Source organism: Rhinolophus hipposideros (assembly GCF_964194185.1).
Source record: "Rhinolophus hipposideros genome assembly, chromosome: 1".
Taxonomy (NCBI): domain Eukaryota; kingdom Metazoa; phylum Chordata; class Mammalia; order Chiroptera; family Rhinolophidae; genus Rhinolophus; species Rhinolophus hipposideros.
In genome coordinates, this window is record NC_138047.1 from 19,075,247 (window position 1) to 19,102,467 (window position 27,221).

The following is a 27,221-nucleotide window of genomic DNA, read 5'->3' on the forward strand; positions in this document are numbered from 1 at the left end:
GGAGAAAATGCTAATTGTTTTCCATAGTGTTTGTAACATGTCAGATTCCCACAATCAATGTGTAAGTGTTTCAGTTATTTCTCATTTTACCAACACCTGCTATTGTCAGTTGTTTTAAATTTTAGCTACTCTAGTGAGCATACAGTAGTATTGTGATTTTGTGTGTGTATGGTATTGTGATTTTAATTTGTATTTTGCTGATGACTAATAATGTTGAGTATCTGTTTTCATATCCTTATTGGCCATTTCTACATCTTCTATGATGAAATTTCTTGCCCATTTCTTATTATTTGACATGTTTGTGTTATTTAGTTGTAAGTGTTGTTTAAGTTTTCTGGATTCAAGTTGTTTGTTAGAAATATGTGTAGCAAATATTTTCTCCACTTCTGTAACTTTTCATTTCCTTTTTTTGTGTTCATCAAAGTGCTGAAGTTATTTATCTTTTTTTTCCTTTTATGGGACATAATTATTTTGTGTGTCCTAAGAAGTCTTTGCTTACCCCATTTTTTTTCCTGTTTTCTTCTGAAGTCGACTTTTCCTGATATTAATATAGCCACTTCTGCTCTCATGATTAGTGTTTGTGTGCATATATTTTTCCATGCTTTTAATTTTACTCTATGTTCTTAGATTTACATTAGATTTATTGTAGACAGCTTATAGTTGAGTCTTGATTTTTTACCTATTCTGAGAATCTCTAACATTGAATTGGAGTGTTTGTATCATTTGCTTTTAATCTTGTTATCAATATAGTCAGGTTAAATTAGACTACCTTGTTATTTGTTTTCTGTTTTCCTACCTGTTTATTCATCGTTTTACCCTGTTTTCCTGCCTTTTGATGTTTTGATATTTCATTATTCTCCACTCCAGGCTTATTAGGTATATATTATTATATGTATCTGTTTTATTTTCTTAGTGGCTCTTCCATGATTTACAATATGCATCTTTAATTTATGGGCACTTACTTTCAAATATCATTATAACACTTCATGTATAAATTACAGCAATATACTTTCATTTCACCCTCCAATTTATTTTGCTATTATTGTCATGCATTTTACAGCTACATGTGTTATAAATTCCAAAATATGTTATTGTTTTTTGGATTAAGTAATAAAATATTTATTAAAGAATTTAAAGAGGACAGGAAATATTTTAAATTTACCTGCATATCTACTATTTTCTGCATTCTTTATTCTTTTTTAAAAAATCAAGGATTTCATGTGATACACTTTTTTTTCTTCCTTAAAAATCCTCCTTTATCATCTCCTATCATGTATGTTTGGCTGGTGACAAATTATCTTAGCTCTTTTTGAGTAAAAAAGCATTTTATTTGTCTCCATTGTAAAATATAATTTTCACTGACTCCTCGGTTGCATTCATTTTTGAAATTTTCATAGCATTCTATGAATTAATTTTTTTCTTAGTATTTTCCGTTGTTATGTGCTTAATTTCTGACTAGAAGTCTATAATAATTATTTTCATTTCTCCTAATGTATTGTGTGCTTCTCTGGCTACAATTAAGATTTTGTCTATGATGTTTTCATGAATTTTATTTTGATGTGCTTGTATATGTTTATACTGTTTGGACCTCATTGTGCTTTTCTTGTTTATAGTTTTCATTGCATTTGGGAAGGTTTTGGCCATTATAGCCTCAAATATTTTCTCTGTCCTCTATCTTCACTTACCTCTGGTTTTATATGTGAATATATATCCTTCATATCATTCTACTGAAAGCATACTATATTGCTGTATATTCAGGGTTTTGGTTGGTTTTTCATTGTATAATTTTTCATTTCAGATATTTTCTTTTTTATTTCTAGATGTTTCAGTTAATTCTTTTTAATGTTTTCAGTTTGTCTCTTCATTATGTTTTTGTTTTCCTTTAGATCTTTGAACAAATTGATGATATTAATAATGACTGATTTAAAATAAGCTAATTCCATCATCTCTCTCATTTCTGGCTCTGTTCTATCAATGGATTCCACCTTATGTTTAAAAAGCAATAGAAATTTAATGGAAAACTTACGAGTAATGAGAGGTTTTAGGGATGTTAAGCTTTGTAAAAGAACACATACTAATCCTTTGAATATGTATACTTTATGCAAGGCATTGAGCTTTTCGAGGGAAGTCAGATGGGACTAAGATAGTCTTTCTTTGCCTTTAAGAACTTGCTATTTAGTATGGAAGTTGAACTTGTAACCATTTTGTTTGGGACTCTTGATTGATCGTAGCATGAAAAAGGTGTTTCTACCCCCAAACTTTATTATCTTTCTTAATAGAAATAAGAAAAGAAGGGGAAAGAAGGGACGGAAAACCATTATTAATTAAAATAGGATTTAGCCATAGGCCAAAACAAAAACTGAAGAATTATGTGAAGTGTAGTGGAGATGGGACAAGATTAAATAAGGATGGCAAAATTGCACGCAAACCTCTGCATATCTTGTGCAGAATCAAGAAGGAAAGAATGGCAAGGGAGAAGACAAAATATACCAAGCAATTGTTTAAAGTCAGGAGAAGAGACATTTAAAACTCCAAATCACTAGGCTGAAAGGGTCATTGTAAATTCCACAGACTTTTTGCCCAACCTGAAAGCAAGAATGTGGATTAAGGACGGAGGCCCTGTTGTTTCTTCCTAGAAACAGTGTGGCCATAAAGTACCTGGGTAGATACAGCTGCCACTGTTTTATCTCGTCTTTTAGCAAACTCCTAGGATCAAGTAGCCTCCATTAAAAAGTGAATAATAATCAGAAAGGAATCAGTTAGAGGTGATGCTGAGATAGCATTTTTTAAAGGAGGTAAGAAACATTAAAAGCAGAATATGCAACAAAAATTATGTGAAGAAGCTGAAGAAACTTCAGACAAACACGTCTCTGGGAGCTTGAAGCATTTAAAATAAAACATGGTATCTTCAAAACAAGAACTCAGATAAATATATACAATAGTTCAAAAAGCAATGATGAGACAATACTAAGTGGTCTGGAAAGCGCAACGGGAGAGATATGAAAGCATTATTATAGAAAGAAAAGTTATGTCAGAGCTAAAAGTAAAATGGATAATGTTGCAAACAGGGTCATGAAGGATGGAGCTTGAGCAAAATAAGCAAAATAAAGTGAAAAAGAATATGGATCAAGACCACAGAGCATTTATTGCAGAATAAATGATAACTGCTATAGATAAAGGTGATAATAACACATGATTCTGAAGATGACAAAACAAAGGAATAAAAATAATTAACAGAAATAGATGAAAAAAATTCCTAAAATAAAACCTACAACTCATGAACTATAGTATCCCTGAGCCCTTAGTGAAAAAAATGACTCAATCTAACTAAGCACGGGGTGAATCAAAGTAGAGAACCCAGAAATGAAGCTGCTTTATTAGGAAAGAATCATGGTTAGGAAACAGGGTGAAAATGTAAATCTTTGCAGTGTAGGGATAATGTAATTGGAGTAGGAAGGGAAAGTGAGACTCGAAAAATATGTCTATTCTTTGAAAGATTAATGAAGCTATAGATTTTTAGGACATTATTTAATGTTATTGTCAGGAGCTGAGCTGGGCAAGACAACTGAGCTGTCGGGGGTTAGAGTAGCTGATTAAAGCAACAAAGCAGAGTAAAAAGAGTGAAGCCTTACTCACTTATTGTGGTGGTAAAAGCAAGTCAAAAAAGCAGAGAAAACGCAACACCCCATTTCGTTTCCCCATCAGACAGCATACTGGTGGAGAGTTGAGTGGATCAGCACAGACGTGGGGGTCAGCTTACTTTTGGGAGCCCCTGGAGTTGGGGGAAGGCTGGGACAGAAAAGTACCGGATACTGGTCAGAGTGGGGAGAGGTATCTTCAAGGTTTCTTCCTGCTCTTGTAAGGAGGCCTTGGCAGAAATAGGTGGTGCCTGAAGGGGACCTCTGTCGAAGGCCTCAAATAGAGAGACCTGGAAATGCAATTATGTGAAGAGCATGAGTGGCTGGGGCCTCAGACCTGGACTGCAGCTGCCCTCAGAGCCTGAGATGCGTGAGTTCTGCACCAAGTTTGGGTGGAGAGGGTATCTTCCCCAGTGAAGTTTTTACTCTCCTGGGCAAAGCCTTGTAATTGCCTATAGTCACATGTGAAAAAATCACATACAGGTTTTTAACCAGCAGCAGGACTCCTTAGTTGTAAAGATAACTAGTAATAACACTAAAATCTGTAATTTCTCTAGATAGAAAATGGGAAAGTACTAGTCACTACTATATAAACTTTATGTGAGCAGAAACCTTGCCTAGTTTGTTCATTGTTGTTTTCCCAGACTTAGCATAATGTCTGGCCTATAGTAGATACTCTGAAATCTTGGTGGATTAATTTATAAACACTGTTTAATGGACAACATATTGTGCCTAAACAATGGACAAGTACCAGGCAAATGTCAGCAAAGGCTAATGTGTTTCAGAATTAATGTTGGATAAGATGGACCTCACAGAAAAATCATTTAAGAGTCATTGGAAGTTACTTTGCCATGATGATTAGTACAATCCTCAAGAAATATTTGATTGTCATGAATATTCATGTACAAAGTCACATCAGAGTTCATAGGGCAGGAAATGGTAGGAAATACCTATTCAGTAAATGGTTTTGAGTACCCACTATATGCCACAAAACAGGAAAACCATTGTCTTATGAATATAAACTCAGTAATTCTGAGTAAAATATGACCAAATAGATCAAAAGCACATTAAAAGAATAGCATTGCATAACCAAAATGAATTTTGTTTTGGGAATGCAAAAGTAGATGAGTGTTTAGGAATTCTGTTAATATTATTTAACATAGTAGTAATTGGAAAGAGCCAAACTATATGTTAGAAAACATTTGACAAAATGTAGTGTCTTTCTGATTGTTTTCAATCATTCTTAATAAGAACAAATGAATATTACCACAGTATTATCACTTACCATATAAGTGATATATATGTCACTTACTGGCTTAATATGTGCAAGCACGTGTGTGTGTGTTTATATTTGTGTTTAAACACATGCACACACATAGATATCTCCAAATCTAGTAACATGCTAACTGGTAAAACTTTAAAGGCATTCTCATTCAAATAATAAATAAGACCAGGATGTTCACCTTTGGCACTGTTATTTAATATTGTTATGGATGTTAGCTAATGCACTCCTACAAGAGAAATAGTGTATAAATATAAATATTAAGGAGGATTCTAAAGAATAATTGTATGTGCCTAGAAAACACCAAATGGCTAAAAATAGTATGAGAAACTATTAGTGTAGTTAATATTGAGCTAAAAGTAGTATGAGGAACAATTAGTGCATTTAATAAGGAGGCTGGTTACAAAAAATATGCCAACCACTAGCTTACTACATGCAAATAAAACACTTGAAACCTATGTAATTTTACTAACCATTGTCACCCCAATAAATTTTAATAAAAAAAGTTAGAAAATATAATTGAAGAAAGTTTTTTTTGTTGTTTTTTTTGTGTGTTTGTTTTTTACAATAGCAATGCAAAAGTTAGAAATCTGCATGACCCACATGGGAAAAAAAGGGATTTGAAAAATGGAAACATATTGTGGTTTTGGATAGGATGACAGAATATTGTATAAAATTTAGTTCTCTTTAGATTAACTATAAATTCATTACAATTGTCAAAATTTGTTGTTTTCTACTCGTTGGGTTTCTTCCAAAAGTTTAAATGAAAACTTTCTGAGAAACTTTCTGAGAAAAGAAGGAATAAAGCAAGTAGGGGGACAAATAAAACTGCCCATTAACATGTGATAAACACTGTTACCACAGAGTTGATCTAATATTGTAAGAAAGCAATGATGTTTTTATTAACTTGTATAGCCAGGTTATGGAAAAAGAATAGATTTCTGCCAGCTCTAAAATGTCAGAGTACAGTTGACTCTTAAGCAACGTGGGAGTCGGGCACCAGCCCAATTTCATTTTACATACATGTCTTAAACTGCTTAAAAGGCCTGCGATGCTAAAATGATAGACATACACATTCAAGTTTTCAACACAATGGAGATAACTGACATGTTTCCCCAGTTAACTCACATTTTACACAACTCAGAATAAAGCTTTTCCTGTTTTATTCATATACTTGAACTTTACTTAGAAATATGTCATAATTAGGAAGATTGTGATTCTGGGCTTATCGCTTTACATTTCTGGCTAAAAATGCGCACTAAGAGTGCTTCATGAGAACTGACACACCCATCATTCGATCTTCTGATGTATAAAACAGGAGAGAAACAGCACATTTTTCAACTCCTTAGCTCAGTAGCGATTATTTTGGTTCATCTACAATCATTTGAACTTCTTTGACCACACACAACTGTAAAACAGTATAATAATTGTGGATATCTGAGAATGAGACCTTTTTCCATTTGGTGATACAGTAACAGAGACATACGTGAAAGAAATGGCGACCGGTCAGTGCATCACATTTCCTAAATAAAACATATTATTGAGAGTGAAGTGTTTAAAAATTTCCTACATCCTAGCCTGAAAATCGTTAATTATAAAATAAAGTTCTCCGTGTTTGACTCCAGAAAACATAGCAGTGTGAGACCTTAGCCCTTAGATCACAGAGGCGTGAAATGCAAAAGATCCAGGACACTAGTGTCCCAGCTCTGCATTGGCTGGCTCTGGGACTCGGGCAAAGTCACTTCATTTTTCACAGCAGCAGTTTTGCTTCACTTCCTTCCCAAGATTGCTTTGAAGAGTTAGTTTTACTGAAGTTGATTTGAAAGGTATTAAGTGTGATGTAAACCTTTACGTGTTGTAAATAAAACTATTAAGTGTTACAGTGTCTGATATATTCAGTTATAATTAGTTACCATTTTTCTTTCTTTCCCATTCTATGCATGCTTTTACATTCTTTTCTTTTCCCCCACATGTTCATTCTTTAGGGCATTACCCTAGAAGAGTTTGACAGGTTATCTTTCGATATGATTTTAATGAGCCCTCCCTGTCAGCCATTCACAAGGTATGTATAATGAATATTTCCCTGTTGAGAAAGAGGACTTTTGAAGGTCTCATTAAATCAAACCATAGCATAGTTTCGAGCATGGATACTTTGAAGTCTATCAGCTGCATTTTCATAGTTTTGAAATGTTTCATAAATAATTACTTTTATCTACTCATATTTATAATCCAGCATAATCATGAAGGAAATTGTAATTACTGCCACATGAGCAAAGTAATTTGATCAGTAGTAGATATACAGAGACTATATGGGACCTCTTTTGTATCCACCTAAGATGCAATCATGTGCTGCTTTATGATGGGGATACCCTCTAAGAAATGCAACATTAGGGCTATTTCGTTGTACAAACATCCTAGAGTGCACTTACATAAACCTGGATGGTCTAGCCCACCATCCACCCAGGCTCTATAGTACAGCCTATTGCTCCTAGGCTGCAAGTCTGTGCAGCATGTAACTCTGCTGAATACTGGAGGCAACTGTAACACAATGGTAAGTATTTGTGTATCTAAACATATGTAAACATGGAAAAGGCACAGTAAAAATATGGTATAAAAGGTAAAAAATGGTACACCTGCATAGGACATTTACCATGAATGCAGCTTGCAGGACTGGACGTTGCTCAGGGTGAGTCAGGGAGTGAGTGGGGAGTGAACGTGAAGGCCTGGGATGTGACTGTACACGGCTGTAGGTTTTATACACGCTGTACATCAGGCTACACTACATTTATGAAACAACACGAGATTGAATCAAACAGCAGAAAATGATGCAATCTCTAGAGATGCGGTGAACGGAAACATGAGGCTGCTGCCAGCATAACATGACATGCTGTGTTACAGCACACTTTTTTTTTTTGTAAACTGGAAAGAGTACACTCTAAAATAATGACAAAAAGTATAGTATAGTAAATACATAAACCAGTATTTAACCAATATAATCATTTATTATCAGGATCAACTCTTAGGTACTGTACATAATTGCCTGTGCTGTACTTTTACCTGACTGACAGCGCAGTAGGTTTGTTTACACCTGCGTCAGCACAGACATGTGAGTGATGCATTACGCTACGACGTTGTGACGGCCATGTCACTAGGCTATGGGAAGCTTTCAACTCCATTATAATCTTATGCTGATAGTAGGAGCAGTAACTGATTCTGGAGCACCATCATTATTTGGAATGCTGAAAGGAAAGGGCCAGGATGAGAAGAACCCAACATTTCTGAGGAATCTGTTCAAAGTCGATTCTTATCTCCCATCCGAGTCTCAGGTCCACTGATGGTTTTGGCCCGGCTGTCAGGTTACCAAGTAACTTATTTAAGACTATGAGACTAATAAGTAGCAAGGTACTTTTGTTTCTACTTCTCAGGTTCAATCCAAGTCTTCCTTTCTGCTTCTAAATTGATCAGGTGGAATCTTACTTGTTAGATCTAATTGCTAGTTCACATACTGCCTGTTGCTCCTGCTTGTAGAATCAAGCCTTTAGCTTCAGTCTCTCCTAGTATTTACATGGGACAGGATTGTCCTCAGTCTCATTATTTTGATCTGCTCAGATGGTGATTAGTCATGAATGCCATCAGCTCTACGTTGCCCCCTACCCAACCAGTTCATTCATCAGAGCTTTTGTCTCATCTGGGGCAGAGCAAAATGTGTCATCAGCTGTGTGTGTGTGTGTCCTAATCCAAGTGATTTTAAGAGGGTAATTGATTTTATTCTTTAACTTTTTTCTTTGCCTCATATAAGTTATTTGACATATTGTTTTGTAAAAATAAATTTTAAGTGTTTATTATATAGGCAAGCCTTTTTTCTTTTAAATTAAGTGATTAAATACATTACTAGTTTTAATTCACTTGGTTATAACTTTTTAAAAGTTATTTGATATCTTTATGTAAAATTCTTGATAAATGTATTTGTGCTTTCTCTATCTCTTTAGAATTGGTCTTCAAGGAGATGTGACTGATTCAAGGACGAATAGCTTCTTGTATATCCTAGACATTCTCCCAAGGTAAAACCTGAGATTCCTGTACTAGCTTACCATAAATTTAAAACTGGATCTGGACGAATGTGATGTTGGTCATTTTATAGGGATGAGCAGTGTATACATGTCGCCTGGTGCACGTCATTTATCTTCTTCTGCCATGACTAATAGAATAACTGCAAGTGTTTGCTGATTCCACAGTTGCCACTACAGTGAGTGAGAGGGAATCACAGCCTGATAGGTAAATTCTGTTGCCTCTGCCCATAGTATTACTGCAGAGGAAGCTAAAGTTAGTGAATGCTGTTGCCATGGCCTGGAAACTCGTGCTAACCCTGGAAACCGCCATTCTGTGTAAATGGCAGCCCCTTGAGCTGTGCAGTGCAGAGAGGCTCTGCGTGAACCCATGTTTTGAAATAATGGAAATTAGCATTTCAGCTGTTAACTTTATCAGGTGTACCATGTTTATGGGGAAAAAATGAATAAAATCTGTATTGTCTCCATTGCTTATAAAGTTATTTTACATAAAAAAGAGAGGTCAGAAAACTACTTATTTCCCACAAGGAAGGATTTTCTTTACTTCTTACTTCTTTGTAATGAGATGTTTGGGATTCCATTTGTTTTTGTTTTTTCTTTTTTTTTAGATTACAAAAATTACCGAAGTATATTCTGTTAGAAAATGTTAAAGGTTTTGAAATATCATCTACAAGGTAAAAAATGTATTTTTCTTGTGTTTGTCTTAGACTTAGTATATTTTGTAGTAGGAACTGTTGTGAAATAAAGATCTGAAACACCTACATTCTGACGTTTCATATGTGTTACATATTTTATTCATTAATATGATTTTGACTATTAATGTAAAGTATCACAAAGTTAGTTTCAACTCATTCTCTTCCGTTTCGATATGTTTGAATGTTTCCAGAATGAGCACTCATTTTAATCAGAAGGGTATTTCTCAATTGCAGTTGCTTATATTGTTGCCTATTTCTTTAGAAGTTGGAATGTTTTCAGTAAGACTTGGTTCTGTGGACGGGCATTTTCTGTCTTACAGTGAGACGGAAGAAGCAAGCTCTGTGTCAGGGCCCTTTCAGATGGTAGCCCCGCTGGAGAGAAAGCATCCGTGTTCTTGATTCAGCTGCTGTCTGTAACAGTGTTTGCCCATCTGACTTGCTATTGGTCGTTCTAGTTCCCATAGCAGATTTGTCATCAGTAGATTAGTGATTGTAACTCTCACTAATTTGGATAAATTATCTGACAGCTTTATTTATTTATGATAGAAAGTATCTCTGTCTTTTTTTGAGAAATGTAATTTCTCGTGTTCTGGACTTAAAGACCTAGGATCATTCTCTTTCTAAACAACTTGAGTGGAGATACAGTTTTCAGTTAAGATGAAGCTTTATGTATATTTTGTATAAGAGCCCTATTTCCAACTGTTGAGTGAAAGCTTTTCCTTTATTTCCCCTTTTATTTTTGTCTTTTCAGAGACCTGTTAATACAAACAATAGAAAATTGCGGCTTTCAATACCAAGAATTTCTATTATCGCCAACCTCTGTAGGTACCACAATTATAAACTCTTACATAAATTTTCCCAAAGGGAATTTGAATCAGTATTTTGGATATTATTATAGGTAAATCTTAAAATTAGTTCAGGCATGGATCTTTCTAAAGAACATAGAACAGACATATAGATTCATTTATACATAGTTTATGAAAAAATATATAGCTTGAGGCTCATAGAGAATATATTTTGCTTTCCACACAGAAAGTGTGTTTTGAAAATATGTGACATTTGTTATTTTTAAAGTAGTTGTGCTGTAGTTTAGTAATGTTTCAAAATAGTCCAAAATAGAAAACAAAATGAACGTATGGTAATTTTCTCATTGCTTTTTCTGGGACACACCATTAACGTGCAAGCATTTCTTGTAAGAAATTGAAGTAATTGGCTCTGATAAGATCTTTGGTAGATGTTTGATATTACAAGCATCGCTGTCTATTTTTTCTTTTGTCTTTGGGTTCGTTAGTCTCTCATTAGCTTTCACCTATTATACACTTCTTTGCTCTGAAAGTAAAAGAAAACCCATTTCAAAAATTAGAGGTACAACTGTGGAAATTAGCAGTATGTCTGGCATCTAAGTTCATTTCATATTTATTGCCTTTTAACTTTTAAAATTTAGTGAAACCTACTTTTTAAATAAAATGAGGTAATAAATAACAAAGAATAGGTATATGTGATTTATTTTATGATTACTATATTATCAATAATGAATGTAAAAATGTCTATGTAGCTTCTTACCTGGGAAATATAAAATGAAAGAGAGGTATGATTCACCAGATTCAATCTTTGTTTTATTCAAATAAAAGTACAAATCAGCAATTTAAAAAGTTTAAGAACTTGCTATTTTTTTTACAAATCAATAATATTTTTTCTGTCAGGAACTAAAGGTATACATGTATGAATTTCTTTACTCGGTGCTAACCGTTGATACAGAGCTCTTTAATTTCCTACAGTAACTAACTGCTCTGGTTTCCTTGCAGCTTGGCATTCCAAATTCAAGGCTACGGTATTTCCTGATTGCAAAGCTTCAGTCAGAGCCATTACCTTTTCAAGTCCCTGGTCAGGTATTGTTGTTGTTGTTGCTATTGTCATCATTATTATAATTTATCTATTGTAAATATATATCAGCCTGCTGATTTATTTCAAGAACTATTTTGTGGAAGTTTGTGTGCATCTTACGGAGCTTACTGTAGAGACTGTGCCCTAGCTCTATCCCCTAGGCCTTTTTCTTATCCTCTTATTGCTTTAAACACAACAAAAACTAAACAAAAAACAAAAACGTTTCTTTCATAATTAGAGAAAAAATAAGTTGAAACTAAAAAAAAAAAAAAAAATTTACCTCTAGTGCTGTTATCCTCCTGTTCCCCCTATAATCTACCTTCTGACGGTTGACTATTTTGCATCTATCATTTTCTCCTCCAATACAATCCATGAACTACTTTTGATAAAATTCAGTTATGCTGTCTGAAAAAATGGCTTGAGGGTATTTTAACACATTGGTTACTTTTTCTTTGAAGTCAATGCTATTTTGCCTCAATCAATTATAATATAGTAATGATTACTACAAACTAGAATAAAATGCTCAGTTGCCAGAGATAGGATCTCTAATTACGCAAGCAAAGTTGTATGTGCTTCTGTCAGAAATTGGTCTGAATCAGAGAGTTGCAGTGGTTCAGTGAAGCTCCCTGTAACCATCATGGGTAAGAACTCAAAGCCATGTCCTACTGTCAGGGTCAGTAGTGTCATTTGAATCCCCTACTATACAATACCAATGCATCTCCCTTTCCAAGGCGGGCACTTCCAGAAGCAGTGTATAAAATATATTAACAAATTAATTTAAAATTCCTGGAACTATTTTTTGTTTTTACAAAGTAGGACGTCATCCATGGTTGCATGTTTTACAGGAACAAATTTTTCCTGTGGGACTCAGGAATAGAAATAACCTTTGAGGGTGAAAGGTGCTTTTCTTTTTTTAATTACTAGTTTTCATTTAGATCATGGGTATATTCTAGTTTTTCTTTTTTAATGATGGGGTATGGCAAACTTTGGGGTGTGATGCAAAACACATTTTCTAGAAATGTTAATGTTGCTTTCTAAACTTTTTTCCAATAATGAGGCTCTACGTATACACAGTATATTTTCTATTACTTTGTTGAATGTTTTTATTAAATACAGAAAGCCTTATCTCCATGAAATAAATTACCTGTAGCCAGATGACACTACAGATATATGATGAATAGCTTGTAATAACTTGTATAAATACATGTAAACCACAGTTTTTATATTTTTAATGACAACTTTATAAAAACTAAAGAGATATTTTGCATAATGTTGAATGGACATTGTTAATTTGTTCTTTATTTTTAAAAGCTTTTGACAGTTTATGTATTTTTACTTAATGCCAGGTGCTGATGGAATTCCCCAAAATTGAATCTGAACATCTACAAAAACATGCAATAGATGCAGAAAATAAAATTGAAGGAAAGAAAATTGGACCAAATGTTTGCTTTACTAGCAGCAAACAATGTTCTGGAAAAGAAGCTATTCTTTATAAGCTTGAAACTGCAGAAGAAATTGACCGGAAGCATCAACAGGACAGTGATCTCTCTGTGCAGATGCTAAAAGATTTTCTTGAAGATGACATTGACCTGAATCAGTACTTTTTACCACCAAAGTCATTGCTGCGATATGCTCTTTTGTTAGACATTGTAAAGCCCACTTGCAGAAGGTCCATGTGCTTTACGAAAGGGTAGGTTTTAAAGAGATTCTATTCATGGTATATCCAAAATAACCAGGTTTTTATACCTATTGTTTCTTTTAGTTCTTCGCAAAACAAGGAGCATTTTATAAAATGTTTCTGCTAGAATGATTGTTTTCACCCTTAATTGCCTGCTTTCATGTTCTAATAGAATGCACGAGTGAAAATTCCTTCTGGCAAAACATTATGTGCACAACCCACAAAAGTGCTCATAAAACACGATGCCATTTGTTTGGTGACCTTCACAGAAGCTTAATTACCCGTGGTGGAAACAGGGTTTCTATAAATGGTGAATTGCTCATTTTTTAGCACCTTGCTTTTTATTGCACATCAGACCTCAAAAATTTATATCCACTCTCATGATCAATGTATAAGAAGAAATTAAATTTTAATATCAAGATATAAAATTGATACACCTGGCATATGTTGGAGCACATTTAAATTTTACTGTTTTAAATAAGTAATCTATTCTCATGGTTCAGAATGTAAAAGGTACTAAGACTATAAGACTCCCTTCTTTTACTGGTTAACTTTGGATTATTTCTTCAATATATTTTTCATCAACTTTTTTAAAACCTAGAAAGGGGGAAAATTAGGCCTTTCCAGAAAATTTTGTAAAAATCCCTGACTCAGCTTTGTTAATGCCGCTCAGCCTCGATTGATAAGTAGCTGTGTGCTCTGAAACTTCAAGCCTTTTTACCTACTAGCTAGCTATCTTGCAAAAGACACTACGTCCCTGATACAGTCACACCAGACTCGTTTTGATTTTATCACACTTTGCCCTTGTACTTTCAGGAACACAGGTTTATTGCCTTCCATTACCTTAAAAGACTTCTCTCGGCTGTTGTCTATTTCCAAGTCCAATAGACTCTTGTTAGGATTCTAATAAAACAAGACTTACCAATTTTGTAATAAAAAACAGCCTTGAAATTCTTTTGTGATTATAAAGAAGACATATTGTAAAAGTCTGTTTTAGTGTAGATTATATAAACATACATATATGCGTGTGTGTGTGTGTGTGTGTGTGTGTGTGTATGATATATGGGAAAACAATTAGAAAAAAATTTTTCCCTAGTGTGACTTACTCTAATTTATACTTTAAATTGCTCTAATTTATACTTTAAATTGCTCTTTTTATACATTGGAAAAAAGATACTGCTAATATGTTGAACAGCCAGCATGGTGATGATCTTACGAAAGAAATATTACAAATACCTTTCTGAGTGTTTTATAATTTCCACTACCATTTTGTATACAATGGGCTCATTGTTTTATGAAAAGAGTAAAAACGTACTGTGTTACAGTAAGAGGCAGGCGCTCATTCTGTGGGCCTGTGTTTGCCATTGGGTACTGGAAAGTAGGGTTTTGTGTCCAGGAGAAGAAATGGTTCTGGCTTTATACAAAAGAGTAGCAATTTATTTTTACCTACATAGCATTTGGGTTAATATAGCAGGGATGCAAATATTGAACAATATTATATTTGGATATTAAATTGTAACAAGTACATACTTACTAATGATGAACATTAAATAAATGACAGTACAAAGAAATGACAATTGACAATCTGTAATTCAAAATAGTATTTACACAACTCAGAAAACTATGCCAAGTTTAGTGTCTGAGAAGCTTAAATAGAATGATCTTATGTTTTTCACCCAGTAATTTTGCACTTACAAAGCCTGTGTATGTGACATTATCTAGAATATTTCAGAAGGAAATAATTATGTAGCTGATTAATTTATTCAGGAAATATTTAACAAATTTTGTATTAACAAATTCATTAGATGCTTTATAATATTTGTGTTAATTTTTCAGTTACGGCAGGTACATAGAAGGGACAGGATCTGTGTTACAGACTGCAGAGGATGTGCAGGTACCATGCGGGCTTTAGAACTAAATTATTGGAAAATAATTTTAAATAAAACTATCTTTAATATTTAAAATTTGCGAATGTTAAAATAATTTTACGTGTTCCGTTAGGAAATGAATATATATAATTCACTCATATGTGTATTCACATATAGTAATTCTTTACTCTAGAATATTTTCTTTTTCTTGTTACATATGAGTTTATGGACAAAGAATGTTCCATGTTTTTATTTCCTTTTTATTCTTACCTTTTGTGTTTTTTTGTTCCATAAAGAGTAACTTGATATGCAGTGTACAATAGTTAATTTCTCTAAAATTATGCACATATATTTTAATATTGGAGCACATACTATAAAACTGCCATTTAGGGAAAGAAATCTATGTTTTAGCAAGGCTTTTTATTACTACTTCAGTTATAAACTCTTCATGGCATCATGGTTGAATATAAGCTTCATATAGTGCAAGTTTTATACTTTGGAATAAGTCTGAAGTGAAATCACATTATCTTTTTTACTGATTTAAACTCTTACTATTAATAAAATTTACCCATGGTAAAAATCCTATAAGAGGCAAATGCATGTCTATATTTGAGAAATTATATTTACTAAATATTTTATCATTTTAAGAAAATAGTTTGATGAAATTAATCATAAACAGTAAATATTTTAATGATCTACTTGTTAGCATTGCAAAACTGACTTCATTGATTGATCAAGTTTATTTTTATGCATCTTTCACTGTATTTCTTTTGCTATATTGTCATTTATTATTTATATTATTATGATTTAATTTTTGAGGGATCAAGAATGACAATATCCTGTCAAAAATGACTGCAAGTATCCTGAACTGTTCAACATTAAGCTTTTGTTCATTTTCAAAGTTTACATTTCCGTCGATGAGCCAATGATAAAGTTTATCTCAGAGAGACATTTTGCCCCACCCGTGCATTGGCTTCTTTGTGTTACAGCAGAATATATATATATATATATATATATATATACATATATATGTGTGTGTGTGTATATATACGTACATATATATACGTATATACACACACACACATATATATACACATATATACACACACACACAACTATCGTTTTTAAACTGTCTCACAATAGATGATCTTATCATAACAAGTCTAGTTGCAATCTACTTTATCAGTTATTTTGGATGTTTTCTTACAGATTGAGAATATCTACAAATCCCTTCCCAATCTGTCACAAGAAGAAAAGATAACAAAATTGTCAATGCTTAAACTTCGATATTTCACTCCTAAAGAAATAGCAAATCTCCTTGGATTTCCTCCAGAGTTCGGTATGTGGGATACATTCAGACCTCTGCTTTCATTTGTAAAAGGCCCTCAAATTCATTAGAGACTCATATATGTATTTTACAAAGAAACCCTTACTCAGGCGGATGGATACAAGAAACCTTTTTCCTTTTCCTGATGATGCAATTTTTGACATTTTTCTTCTCTTTCTGCTTTCGTTTATAATCTGCCACCATCCATTCCCTTCACACTCAGTTCTCTCCTTCCCTTTACTCCAGTAACTGTCCTGAGTGGTTTTTCAGGGACACAGGGCCAAATCAGCAATTTCTCACCTTGCCCCATGGATGGATGCTAATAGCATCTCTCTCCAGCTTATTTTCTTGCTTCCAGAATTCCTAGTTCTAATAATCCAACACTAGATCACATGAAAGAATACATTGTATTGTCTTTTTTTTTTTTAACAAAGAAATTAAAAGGAGATTGAGGAATTTATTCTTTTTTGTGTGAGGGGTTTATTCTCAAAGATGCATTCTTATCAATTATGTTCCTTTATCCTCCCTTACAAGGTTTAAGTGGTGAAAAGAGAAGATGGAGAAGTGGTCTAGGAAGGAGCTTCCCTAATGGAAAGAAAGGGTGACTCGGGAGCATAGATACCAGAAGTGACAAAAAGTTAGGGGATCTGAAGCAGGGAATCTCAAGAATAAAAGTGAAGATACAGTTGTAGAGTAAGAAAGACCAAGTCCTAACTCTTTGCAGTGCAGGAACCCAGGGATCGTTCCTACTAAGAGATGGGACGGATTGCCTTTGCCTCTTAGAGCATCTTCCTGACCCCACTCCTTGGTGCCTGAGCTCTCGCTGGATGGACACCAAGAGTGTGTTAGGCGGCTGTGTCCCCAGTACCTGGCTCATGGCCCCGTATGGACAGACCTCCTTAGCATGCTTCCAGGGCTACACAAAGAAGAAATGTGTTTTTGATAACTCTGATTGGAGTTTGCAGAAAAATCAGACTTTGCTAATGTTGTTGTAATAGTAATACAGTTCTATTCTTGAAACACATAATGAGCTAAATAGATCATGTTTTAAATTTTAAATAGTGATGGATTTACCAATGAAGTTTTAGGACACATCCTTTTGTACAGTGGGAACAAAACTGCTAATATGATTTGACTACCCTCTTGGTAATTGATTCTTCAAGTGTAGTCACAACAACCAGGTTTATTTTGAACTCTCTGCCTTTTTCTTGGTGATCTCATTCAGTCACAGATACCATGCGGAGTGTTATTTAAGAAAAACACAGACTTTCTTTTTCTTAGTTTATGTCACAAAGTGAGTGTGAACATCATAAAATAAATAAAGACCTGAAGGCTAAACTCGAGAATTTAATTCCCAATCTGCTTTCCTTGTTCTTTTTCAGAACAAGTAACCAAAGGTACTCTCCATAGTACTAAAGAGAGAAACGAGATTTACTATTTGATAATTAATTCCTAGGTTTTATTTGAGTGTTTGTTTTTACAAGTAGTAGTTACACTTTGGTAATAGTAAAACTTAGCATGGACCCCAGAGTCAGACTGAGTTTAACCCTGCCTTAACCACTGTCTGGCTTAGTTTACGCATCTGTAAAATGGGAATAATTGCAGAACAATCAAATTCATATAGTTGGTGTGACAGTATCTGTAAAATGTTTACACTCTATCTCACGTATACTGTAAAATTTCAGTGTCAGCTTTTATTTTTTTATATCATGAACATTTATTTGCTTTTATAGCTTTTACTTCATAAATATGTTTTCTCATTATTTAAAATTTTTAGATGGGGGAAGATAGGCTTTTTCAAAGCTCTCTGAAAATATATGTGTAATACATACACAAAAGCCTTTTTCGTTGCTTGCCCTCCTTATAAAATATGCGATATAAGTCAGGCTTGCCCTTATGTCACCACTGAGCAATACTCTGACAGAACTGTCCTTCACGTGTGCTTTTGACATTATTGACTCTGGGTCCAAAATAGGCATTGTTTGCACTGCCTGTCCACTGGCAATAATGGATTTACATTGATTTTTCCATACATTTTGTCCTGGTTCCCTTTGTGACTCGTGGCATGCATTTGTGAAGTGGCAGTCTTTGGAAGAGAGGAACACTAACCTGCACTTACTAAATGGAAGCTGCCAGCTTGACTTTGTTTATTCTATGTTTCTTTGTTTTTGAGAATTGTTATTATTTTTAATGTTCCTAAGCTTCTGAAAAGTCACCTTTTAAAAAATTACGTAATTTTTTCCCATAAGCTAGTTTAGATTTTAATGTCTGTACTCATATATAAAATATACACACATATATAATTTTCACAAAATCTTGTTTGTTTTCAAACCTTTCTTCCCCTGTGATGAAATCTTAATATTGCAAAAGATCATTCCTGCGATAACCTAAAAGTCAGTAGATATATTTGTATTTTGGGGTGCATTGAACAAACTAATTGTTGAGATCACTAATATGCTTGTCTAAGACATATTATCTTTACAGTAGCACTTTTATGATCATGCTCAATTGCAAATATAGTTTTATTATGGTAATCGCTGTTATTGTAGTAAACTTAATGTCAAGTTTTGATGAAGCAATTTTATCATAATCTGGTTCTCATAAGTGTATGAAATTTTGCTATTCTTAATGCTCTTCAATTATTTTCTTAATTATCTAACTTGCTTTTCTTTTATTTAATTGCTATGCCAAAGGATACTATTGGATGTGAAATTCTAACATTGTAATTAATATTATAGTGTATACTCTTAGGCACAGACAATCTTTTATATTGATACAAGGCTTTGTACCAGCAAATGTAGTGTCTGTGGGCCATTTTGTTTTGAGAATATAGTAAATAGAAGTCCGCCATGAGAAAGTCAATTTGTGGAATCAGAATATTAAAAACAACTGTAAGGAACTTGTATCCAAAATATATAAAGAACTCTTACAACTCAACAATAAAAAAAACAAATGATCTAATTTAAAAATGGGCAAAGGATTTGAGTAGACATTTCTCCAAAGAAGATAGACAAATGGCCAATAAGCACATGCAAAGATGTTCAACATCATCAGTTATGAGGGAAATATAAATCAAAACCATAATAGATACCATTTCATAAAAAAGCGAACAATGAATGTTGACAAAGATGTAGAGAATAGGGTCCCTGTATACTTCTAATTGGAATATCAAATGGTACAGCTGCTTTGGAAAATAGTCTGGCAGTTCCTCAAATGTTAGATGTAGAGTTCCTGTATGACCCAGCAATTTCAGCACTAGATGCATATCGAAGAGAATTGAAAACAAATGTCCACACAAAAACTTATATATGATATTCATAACAGCATTATTCATAATAATCAAAAAGTAGAAACAACCCAAACTTCTATTAAAGGATGAATGGATAAATGAAATGTGGTATATCCATGTAATAGAATGTCACCTTTGGCTATGAAGAGGAGCGAAGTATTGGTACATAATATAACATCAATGAACCTTGAAAACATCATGCTAAGTGAAAGAAACCAGAAACAAAAACAGTATATAAAATGTTCATAATTTATATATATAAATTTATATAAAATGTTCATAATTGGCACTTATATAAAATCTTCATAATTGGCAAAGCCATAGAAACAGAAAATAGATTACTAGTTGAGGGGCAGGGAGGGGAAATAGGGAGTGATGGGTACTGGCTTTTTTTTTTTATTGAGGTACAATTGACTATAATATTGTGTTAGTTTCAGGTGTGTAATAAATAATGATTGGATATTTGTATACATTGTGAAATAATCACCACAGTAAGTCTAGTTAACATCTCTCACCATACGTACTTACAAAATGTTTTTCTTGTGATGAAGACTTTTAAGATCTACTCCCTTGGCAACTTTCAAATATAGTATACAGTATTATTAATTATAGTCACCAAACTGTTCGTAAGATTTCCATGACACTTATTTATAACTGGAATTTTGTACCTTTTGAACCCCTTCACTCATTTTGCCCCCCACCAACCTGTTCTCTGTATGAATGAGCTTGTTTGTTTGTTGTTGTTTGTTTGCTTTGTTTTTTTAGATTCCACACATAAGACAATATGGTATTTGTCTTTGTCTGACTTACTTCACTTAGCATAATGCTCTCACCCTCCATTCGTGTTGTTACACATGACAAGATTTCTTTGTTTTTATGGCTGAATAGTATTCCATTTTGTGTGTGTGTGTGTGTGTGTGTGTGTGTGTGTGTGTGTGTGTGTGTGTACCACATTTTCTTTGTCCGTTCATCCATTGGTGAACGCTTAGCTACATGTCTTGGCTACTGTAAGTAATGCTACAGTGAACATGGAAGGGCATATATCTTTTCTAATTAGTGTTTTGTTTTTATTGTATAAATACCCAAAAGTGAAATTACTAGATCAAATGGTAGTTTGATTTTTAAAAATTTTTTGAAGAGCTTCCATACTCTTTCCAGGTTGGCTGAGTCAATTTGCATTCCCGTCAACAGTGCACAGGGTTCCCTTTCCATGTCCTCACTAGCACTTGTTGTTTTTTATCTTTTTAATAACAGTCATTCTAACAGGTGTGAGATAATATCTCATTGTGGTTTTGATTTGCCTTCCCCAATGATTAGTGATGTTGAACATCTTTTCATGTGCCTATTGGCCATCTGTATGTTTTCTTTGGAAAAATGTCTATTCGGATCCTCTAACAGTCTTTTAATTGAATTGTTTGTGGTTTCTTTTGCTATTGAGTTATGTGAGTTCTTTACATATTTTGAATATTAACCCTTTATCAGATACCTGATTTGCAAATATTTTTTCCCACTTAGTAGGTTGCCTTTTCATTTTGTTGATTATTTCCTTTGCTGTACAGAAGCTTTTTAGTTTGATGTAGTCCTACTTGTTTATTCTTGCTTTTGTTGTCTTTGCATATGAAAAGAGTCAGATACAAAAAATCATCCGTAAGACCTATGCCAAGGAGCTTCCCACTTATGTTTTCTTCCAGGAGTTTTATGGTTTCAGGTCTTATTTTCAAGTCTTTAATCCATTTTGAATTAATTTTTGTGCATGTTGTAAGATAGTAGTCTAGTTTCATTCTTTGGTATGTATCTGTTCAGTTTTTCCAACACCATTAACTGAAAAAACTGTCCTTTCCCATTTTATATTGCTTCCTTTGTTGTAAGTTAATTGACCATATACATATGGGTTTATTTCTGGGTGCTCTATTGTGTTCTGTTGATCAATGAGTCTGTTTTTACGCCAATACCATACTATTTTGATTACTACAGCTTGTAATATATTAATAGTTTGAAATCAGGGAGTATGATGCCTCCATCTTTGTTCTTTCTCAGGATTGTTTTTGCTATTTTGGGTCTTCTGTGGTTCCAAATGAATTTTAGGATTGTATGTTCTATTTCTGTAAAAAATAGCCATTAGAATTTTTTTAGATATTTCATTGAATCTGTAGATTGCTTTTCACAATATGGACATTTTAACAATATTAACTCTTCGAATCCATGAGCACAGAATATCTTCACATTTATTTGTGTCTTCATTTTCTTTCATCACTGTCTCATAGTTTTCAATGTCTAGGTCTTTTACTTCCTTGGTATAAATTTATTCCTAGGTATTTTATTTTTGGAAATGGAATTGTTTTGTTAATTTATCTTTCTGATAGTTCATTATTAGTGTATAGAAACAAAACATTTTTGTATATTAATTTTGTATCTGCAACTTTATTGAATTTATTAGTTCTAACACTTTTGGTTGAGTTGTTTGGGGTTTTTGTATACAATATCATGTCATCTACAAATAGCGATTGTTTTACTTCTTCCTTTCCAATTTGGATGCCTTTTGTTTTATTTTTTTTCTTGCCTAATTGCTCTGGCTTGGACTTCCAATATTATTTTGAATAAAAGTGGTGAGAGTGGGTATCCATATTTTAGAAGAAAGTTTTCAGCTTTTCATCATTGAGTATTATGTTAACTTTGGGCCAGTTTTTTGTTTGTTTGTTTGTTTGTTTTTTGAGGTAATGGAAATATTCTGGAATTAAATAGTGGAGATGTGTGCAAAATTCTGTGACTATACTAAAAATTACTGAATTGTGCACTTTAAAAGGTGAATTTCACAGTGTGTGAATTATATCTTCATAAATCTGTTGTTAAATAAAACTGGCTAGCCACTGCTTTTCCTAAAGTGCACTAATATACAGATTTCTAAGTTATATAACTGTTATATGTATACCTGTGTGTGCACTGTGCCTAATATGATATGAAATATGATATAATAATATCACATTGTGTAGGCAATGTACTGGTATATACTTTTGGCTCCAAATTCCCATTTGTTAATGGAACTTCATGGAGCCCTTAAGGACTTATTGATATAAATGCCCACTGTGCTCTTACTAAAGGATACATTTTTTTTTAATCTCTGGAAGTTATTACAAATGATTGTGTTATAAATTGTCATCTCTCTTTTCTAGGTTTTCCTGAGAATATAACAGTGAAACAACGTTATCGTCTACTTGGAAATAGTCTCAACGTGCATGTAGTAGCTAAACTAATCAAAGTCCTACATGAGTACCTTTAAAATAACTCTGAAAGATGGCCACAGTATTCCTTCATATACAGATGGTAATACTGAAATTCTATTTTAAATTAATTTTTATGAAATTCAGCTAAATTAACTCAGTCTTTCTTTAATGAGAAATTTGGATTTATCACAAAAATGCCAATATGTTTCCTTGAATTTATATTACTCCATCTCGTAAAGGGAAGTTGTTATGCTTTAGGTGAACATATTTTCATATGATATTGTTAAATGTTTGTGTAAAATATTCTCTTTAAAACATGGTATAAATAAATTGAGAAACATTAGAATTTTAGTGTCTACATGACTATTTTATAAAGTGTCATAACAAGATAGGTGTAATGATAACAAGATAGGTGTAATGAACCTGAAAAGTTAAATATTTTTGTGTTAATTAAAGAAGTTGCTTATGAATCTTATGATTTTACATTTGTTAGATGATTATTAGAATTCTAAAATGATGATTCTAATTCTAGCCTGATTTAATTATTGAATGTTTTACTTAATTTCAATCCTTTAAACATTCCTTTATTTTATCTAAACAAATGCTTATAATATTTTGAACCAAATTATCATTATTTACCTCAAGCAACAGTCTGAAGAAAATGTGAGAAAAAGTCATTCTAAATTCTTGATTATTACCTCTGCATCTGGAAGCTACAGAATATATAGGTGCACGTTATTTTTAATTCTACCTCCTAAATTCTAGAATTTAATTCTAATTCTACCTCTATATTTTTAATTCTATTTGAAGGGCAAAACTTATCGTTCCTTCATTTGTGCATACTTCCCTTTAGTTTGCTGCTATCAGAGCTTGCTTTTGTCTTTCTTCTCAGCTTCTTGTTGTAAATTAAATTTGCCATCACATTGTAATGTAGTGTGGCATTAAAATGTTAGAGAGGAAACTCTGCCCTTTGATCCCATTTTTATGGCTATTCTGTCAATTAGCTTTTATAATTTTTAACTTTCTCTGTGTTTCCCTTTCAATAGTCTTCTTAGAATTAGGGTTTCTCATCAGACTAAGTCTTGCATCAGAAATCCTGTGGTTTTGATTTCAGTGATAAAAGCAAGTGATAAATGGTGGAGAAACGAAAAGAAATAAGACCAGAATTTATATCACAAAATTTTAATTCATATTTTTATTCTTAAAAGAAAATCATTTGATGTGGAGAAATTAGAACTGGTGCATTACTGGTGGGAATGTAAAATAGTACAGCCACTGTAGAAAATAGATGATGATTCCTTAAAAAAAGCAATCTAGCAATTCCACTTCTGGGTATTATCCAAAAGAATCGAAAGTGGGGACTTGAACAGATATCTGTACACAAATGTTCATAGCAATATTATTCACAAGAGCCAAAAAGTGAGGGGGAAAACAACAAAATGCCCATCGGTGGAGGAATCGATAAACAAAATATGGTGTATACCTACAGTGGAATATTATTCAGCGATAAAAGGAACATTCTGACACATACTACAACGTGGATGACCTTTGAAGACATTATGCTCAGTGAAATAAGCCAGACACAAAAGGACAAATTTTGTATAATTCCACTTTTATGAGGTATGTAAAAGAATGCAGTTCATGGCTGCAGGAAGTAGGCTAGTGGTTACCAGGGCTTAGGGGACCTCAGGAATGAGAATTAGTATTCAATGGTTATGGAGTTTCTGTTTGGTGTAGTGAAAAAGTTCTGGAGATGGGTGATGGTGATGGTTGCAGAACCACTTGATGCCCCTGGATGGTATACTTAAAATGATTAAAATGGCAAATTTTATGTCATGTACAGTTTAGCACACACACACACGCAAACAATATTTCCCCACCACCATTTTTTTTTCAGAAGAACTCATAGATAAATATAGAAATGGGGCAGCTATAGGCCAATGCATATATGTATCAACTATCACTGTCTACATTTTGTGTTTATTTAAAAGCATACCTTGTTATAAGTCTCATAAATTTTAGCATACATTCTGAAAGTACTTTGGCATACTTTTACTAGGTTCTGTTCACTGCTGAAAGATTCTTACCAATAAAAAAGTTCAGTTTTACTATGTTTCTGCTGTAATTCATAGTTTTCTATGCCCCATTGAGCAATGTTACACAAAGTCAGTGTGTTGAGTTACAGTGCACTAACTCTAAACACATGAAAGCTCCATGGTGATACTTTTTTACAAACTAGAAGATAGAACATTGCTTTGTGAAATATTTTAAATTATTGAAGTATATTCATGGGCAGATGGTAATTTTTGCCCTTAATTCATAATTGAAAAATACACAGTAGCAAGCATAAAGCTCACACCTTATAATTTACCAGTGTTATTTAATTAACATATATACACATGTATAATTAGTTTAGAAACTATCATTTTATTGAATGTCCACTTTATGTTATGAGTAATAAATATGCATAAAATTTGTCCTGGAAATTTCAGATATTTGGACTTACTATGTATTCAATATTTTGGAAAATATAGTCTCTTTTAAAAAGAACTGTATGTAATTAAATCTATGCCATTTCTAACAGTAAACTAATTTTTCATTCTACTGTTAGCATCACTTGTGCTCTTTTAGATGCTTGCCAAATTACTTTATTTATTAATCTGCTTCATATTTTAGTAGACTTTTTTCAGACCCCAAAATAATAAATAAGGGATAATCAAATGGGTTAATACAAACAAAATGAATCATATTAAAAATAATTTTGAAGAGAAGGGTAGACAATAAGACAAATTGCAAAGGCTTGATAATCTTTCATGAGTGCCCTCGTATAGGATTTTATTAATTTTTTTGGATCCATATCCTCTCACCTTCTCAGGAAACTTACATTATTGTTCCTTTTCCCTCTTAAATATTCAAATACACCATCTCAGTCATTCCTAGCATCTCCTATGTTCAAATCTCCTCCATGATAAAAACAAGGACAAGTACAAACCTTTCCAGATCCTGTATTCCTCTTTTATCGCTTCCCTTTCATAGCCTGATCTCTTAGAGTTTATCTGACACTTATCTGCACTTACACATCTCTTGTCTAATTCCTCCACTGCTCCAATATAACTTGGCCTTGGTCAAACTACCAAAAGAGCATTTACTGTTGTGATCAAGCTTCTCCGTATGCCTGAGGTTTTCAGTCCCCACCTTCCTCGACTTCTCAACATCCACGCTCCCTTTCTTGATACAGTTTTTCTTTCACCTCGATGGCATCGTATTCTTATTTTTTTAATGAAAGTATAGTTGACATACAATAGTATATTAATTTTAGGTGTACAACATAATGATTAGACATCTCTATGGTAGCAGGCGACAGAGCCGAGTGACAGGACAGCGTGGGTCACCCTGTCACTGAGGGATCCGCTGGGCCTCTTCACAGGATGCTGAATGTGGTGTTCTGGCTGTTACATCAGACCTGCAGGGTGGGCAGCACTCTGGGCCTGACGAGGTGAGAAAATGCCTCTGACCACCAGCCAGCTTGCTCCACCTCACAAGATAGAGCCTTTTAAAAAGACAAAACTAATAGTTGAAATTTTGAAAGTTGAAGGACTACCCAGAACTTAAGTAATTAAGTAAATAAGTAAATAAATAAATAAAATAAATTTTAAAAAGGGGGGGTAGTGGGTAGGATTCCTTAACAAAAATCATAATCGGTCTTTTGCTCCAATCTCAATCTCATTCGGGTAAGAAGTTATTAAATTGGAGGCTTTTAAGGGTAGAGAAATGAAGCTGGGTACAAATGAAAATGGTTTGATTTTAGCGATAGCAGTCCAGAAGAAAGGAGCAACTACTATGCCCACTAACCACAAACCCAGGCTGAAGGCTGCAGCCTGCAGGCCAGCTGCTGTGTCTGCCTCCAAACTAAAATAGCTCAGGGTCCCCGTTTTGTTTTGGTAACATTATAATTTAAAGTAAAAATTCAGAATCAAGAGATTCCCAAATAAACCAGGATAACACAATAATGATCCACTTTTAAGCCCATGTAAAGTAGTTGAAGAGTGTTTTCCTAAGGTGGTTATGTTATTGAAAAGAATAACTTTTCATAACTTAGTCTTCAGCTTGGAACTGTAACTATTTTAAGCTATCAGTTATAAACTCATTTACTAATAGCTTTGGACTTTGAAATTGAGTGAGGGTCATATTGTCCCAGCAGTTTTACGTAGCCTGTCATTGAACCCATTATATAATTTTTCAAGACAGCTTTGAACTTCCCTGGACTAGAAC

The 27,221-nt window shown here is 33.4% G+C and overlaps 1 protein-coding gene across 1 annotated transcript in view; it reads left to right on the plus strand.

Moving 5' to 3' along the window:
- TRDMT1 (tRNA aspartic acid methyltransferase 1) overlaps positions 1-26,579 on the plus strand; it is a 54,934-nt gene extending 28,355 nt beyond the window's left edge. The window contains exons 3-11 of the mRNA XM_081043167.1: positions 6,906-6,982; positions 8,910-8,981; positions 9,596-9,661; positions 10,434-10,503; positions 11,488-11,571; positions 12,913-13,256; positions 15,081-15,138; positions 16,322-16,451; positions 22,899-26,579. Of these exons, the coding sequence (XP_080899293.1) occupies positions 6,906-6,982; positions 8,910-8,981; positions 9,596-9,661; positions 10,434-10,503; positions 11,488-11,571; positions 12,913-13,256; positions 15,081-15,138; positions 16,322-16,451; positions 22,899-23,005 (1,008 nt within the window). The 3' untranslated portion in view covers positions 23,006-26,579. The remainder of the gene's footprint in view (positions 1-6,905; positions 6,983-8,909; positions 8,982-9,595; positions 9,662-10,433; positions 10,504-11,487; positions 11,572-12,912; positions 13,257-15,080; positions 15,139-16,321; positions 16,452-22,898) is intronic.
- The last annotated feature ends 642 nt before the right edge of the window (positions 26,580-27,221 follow it).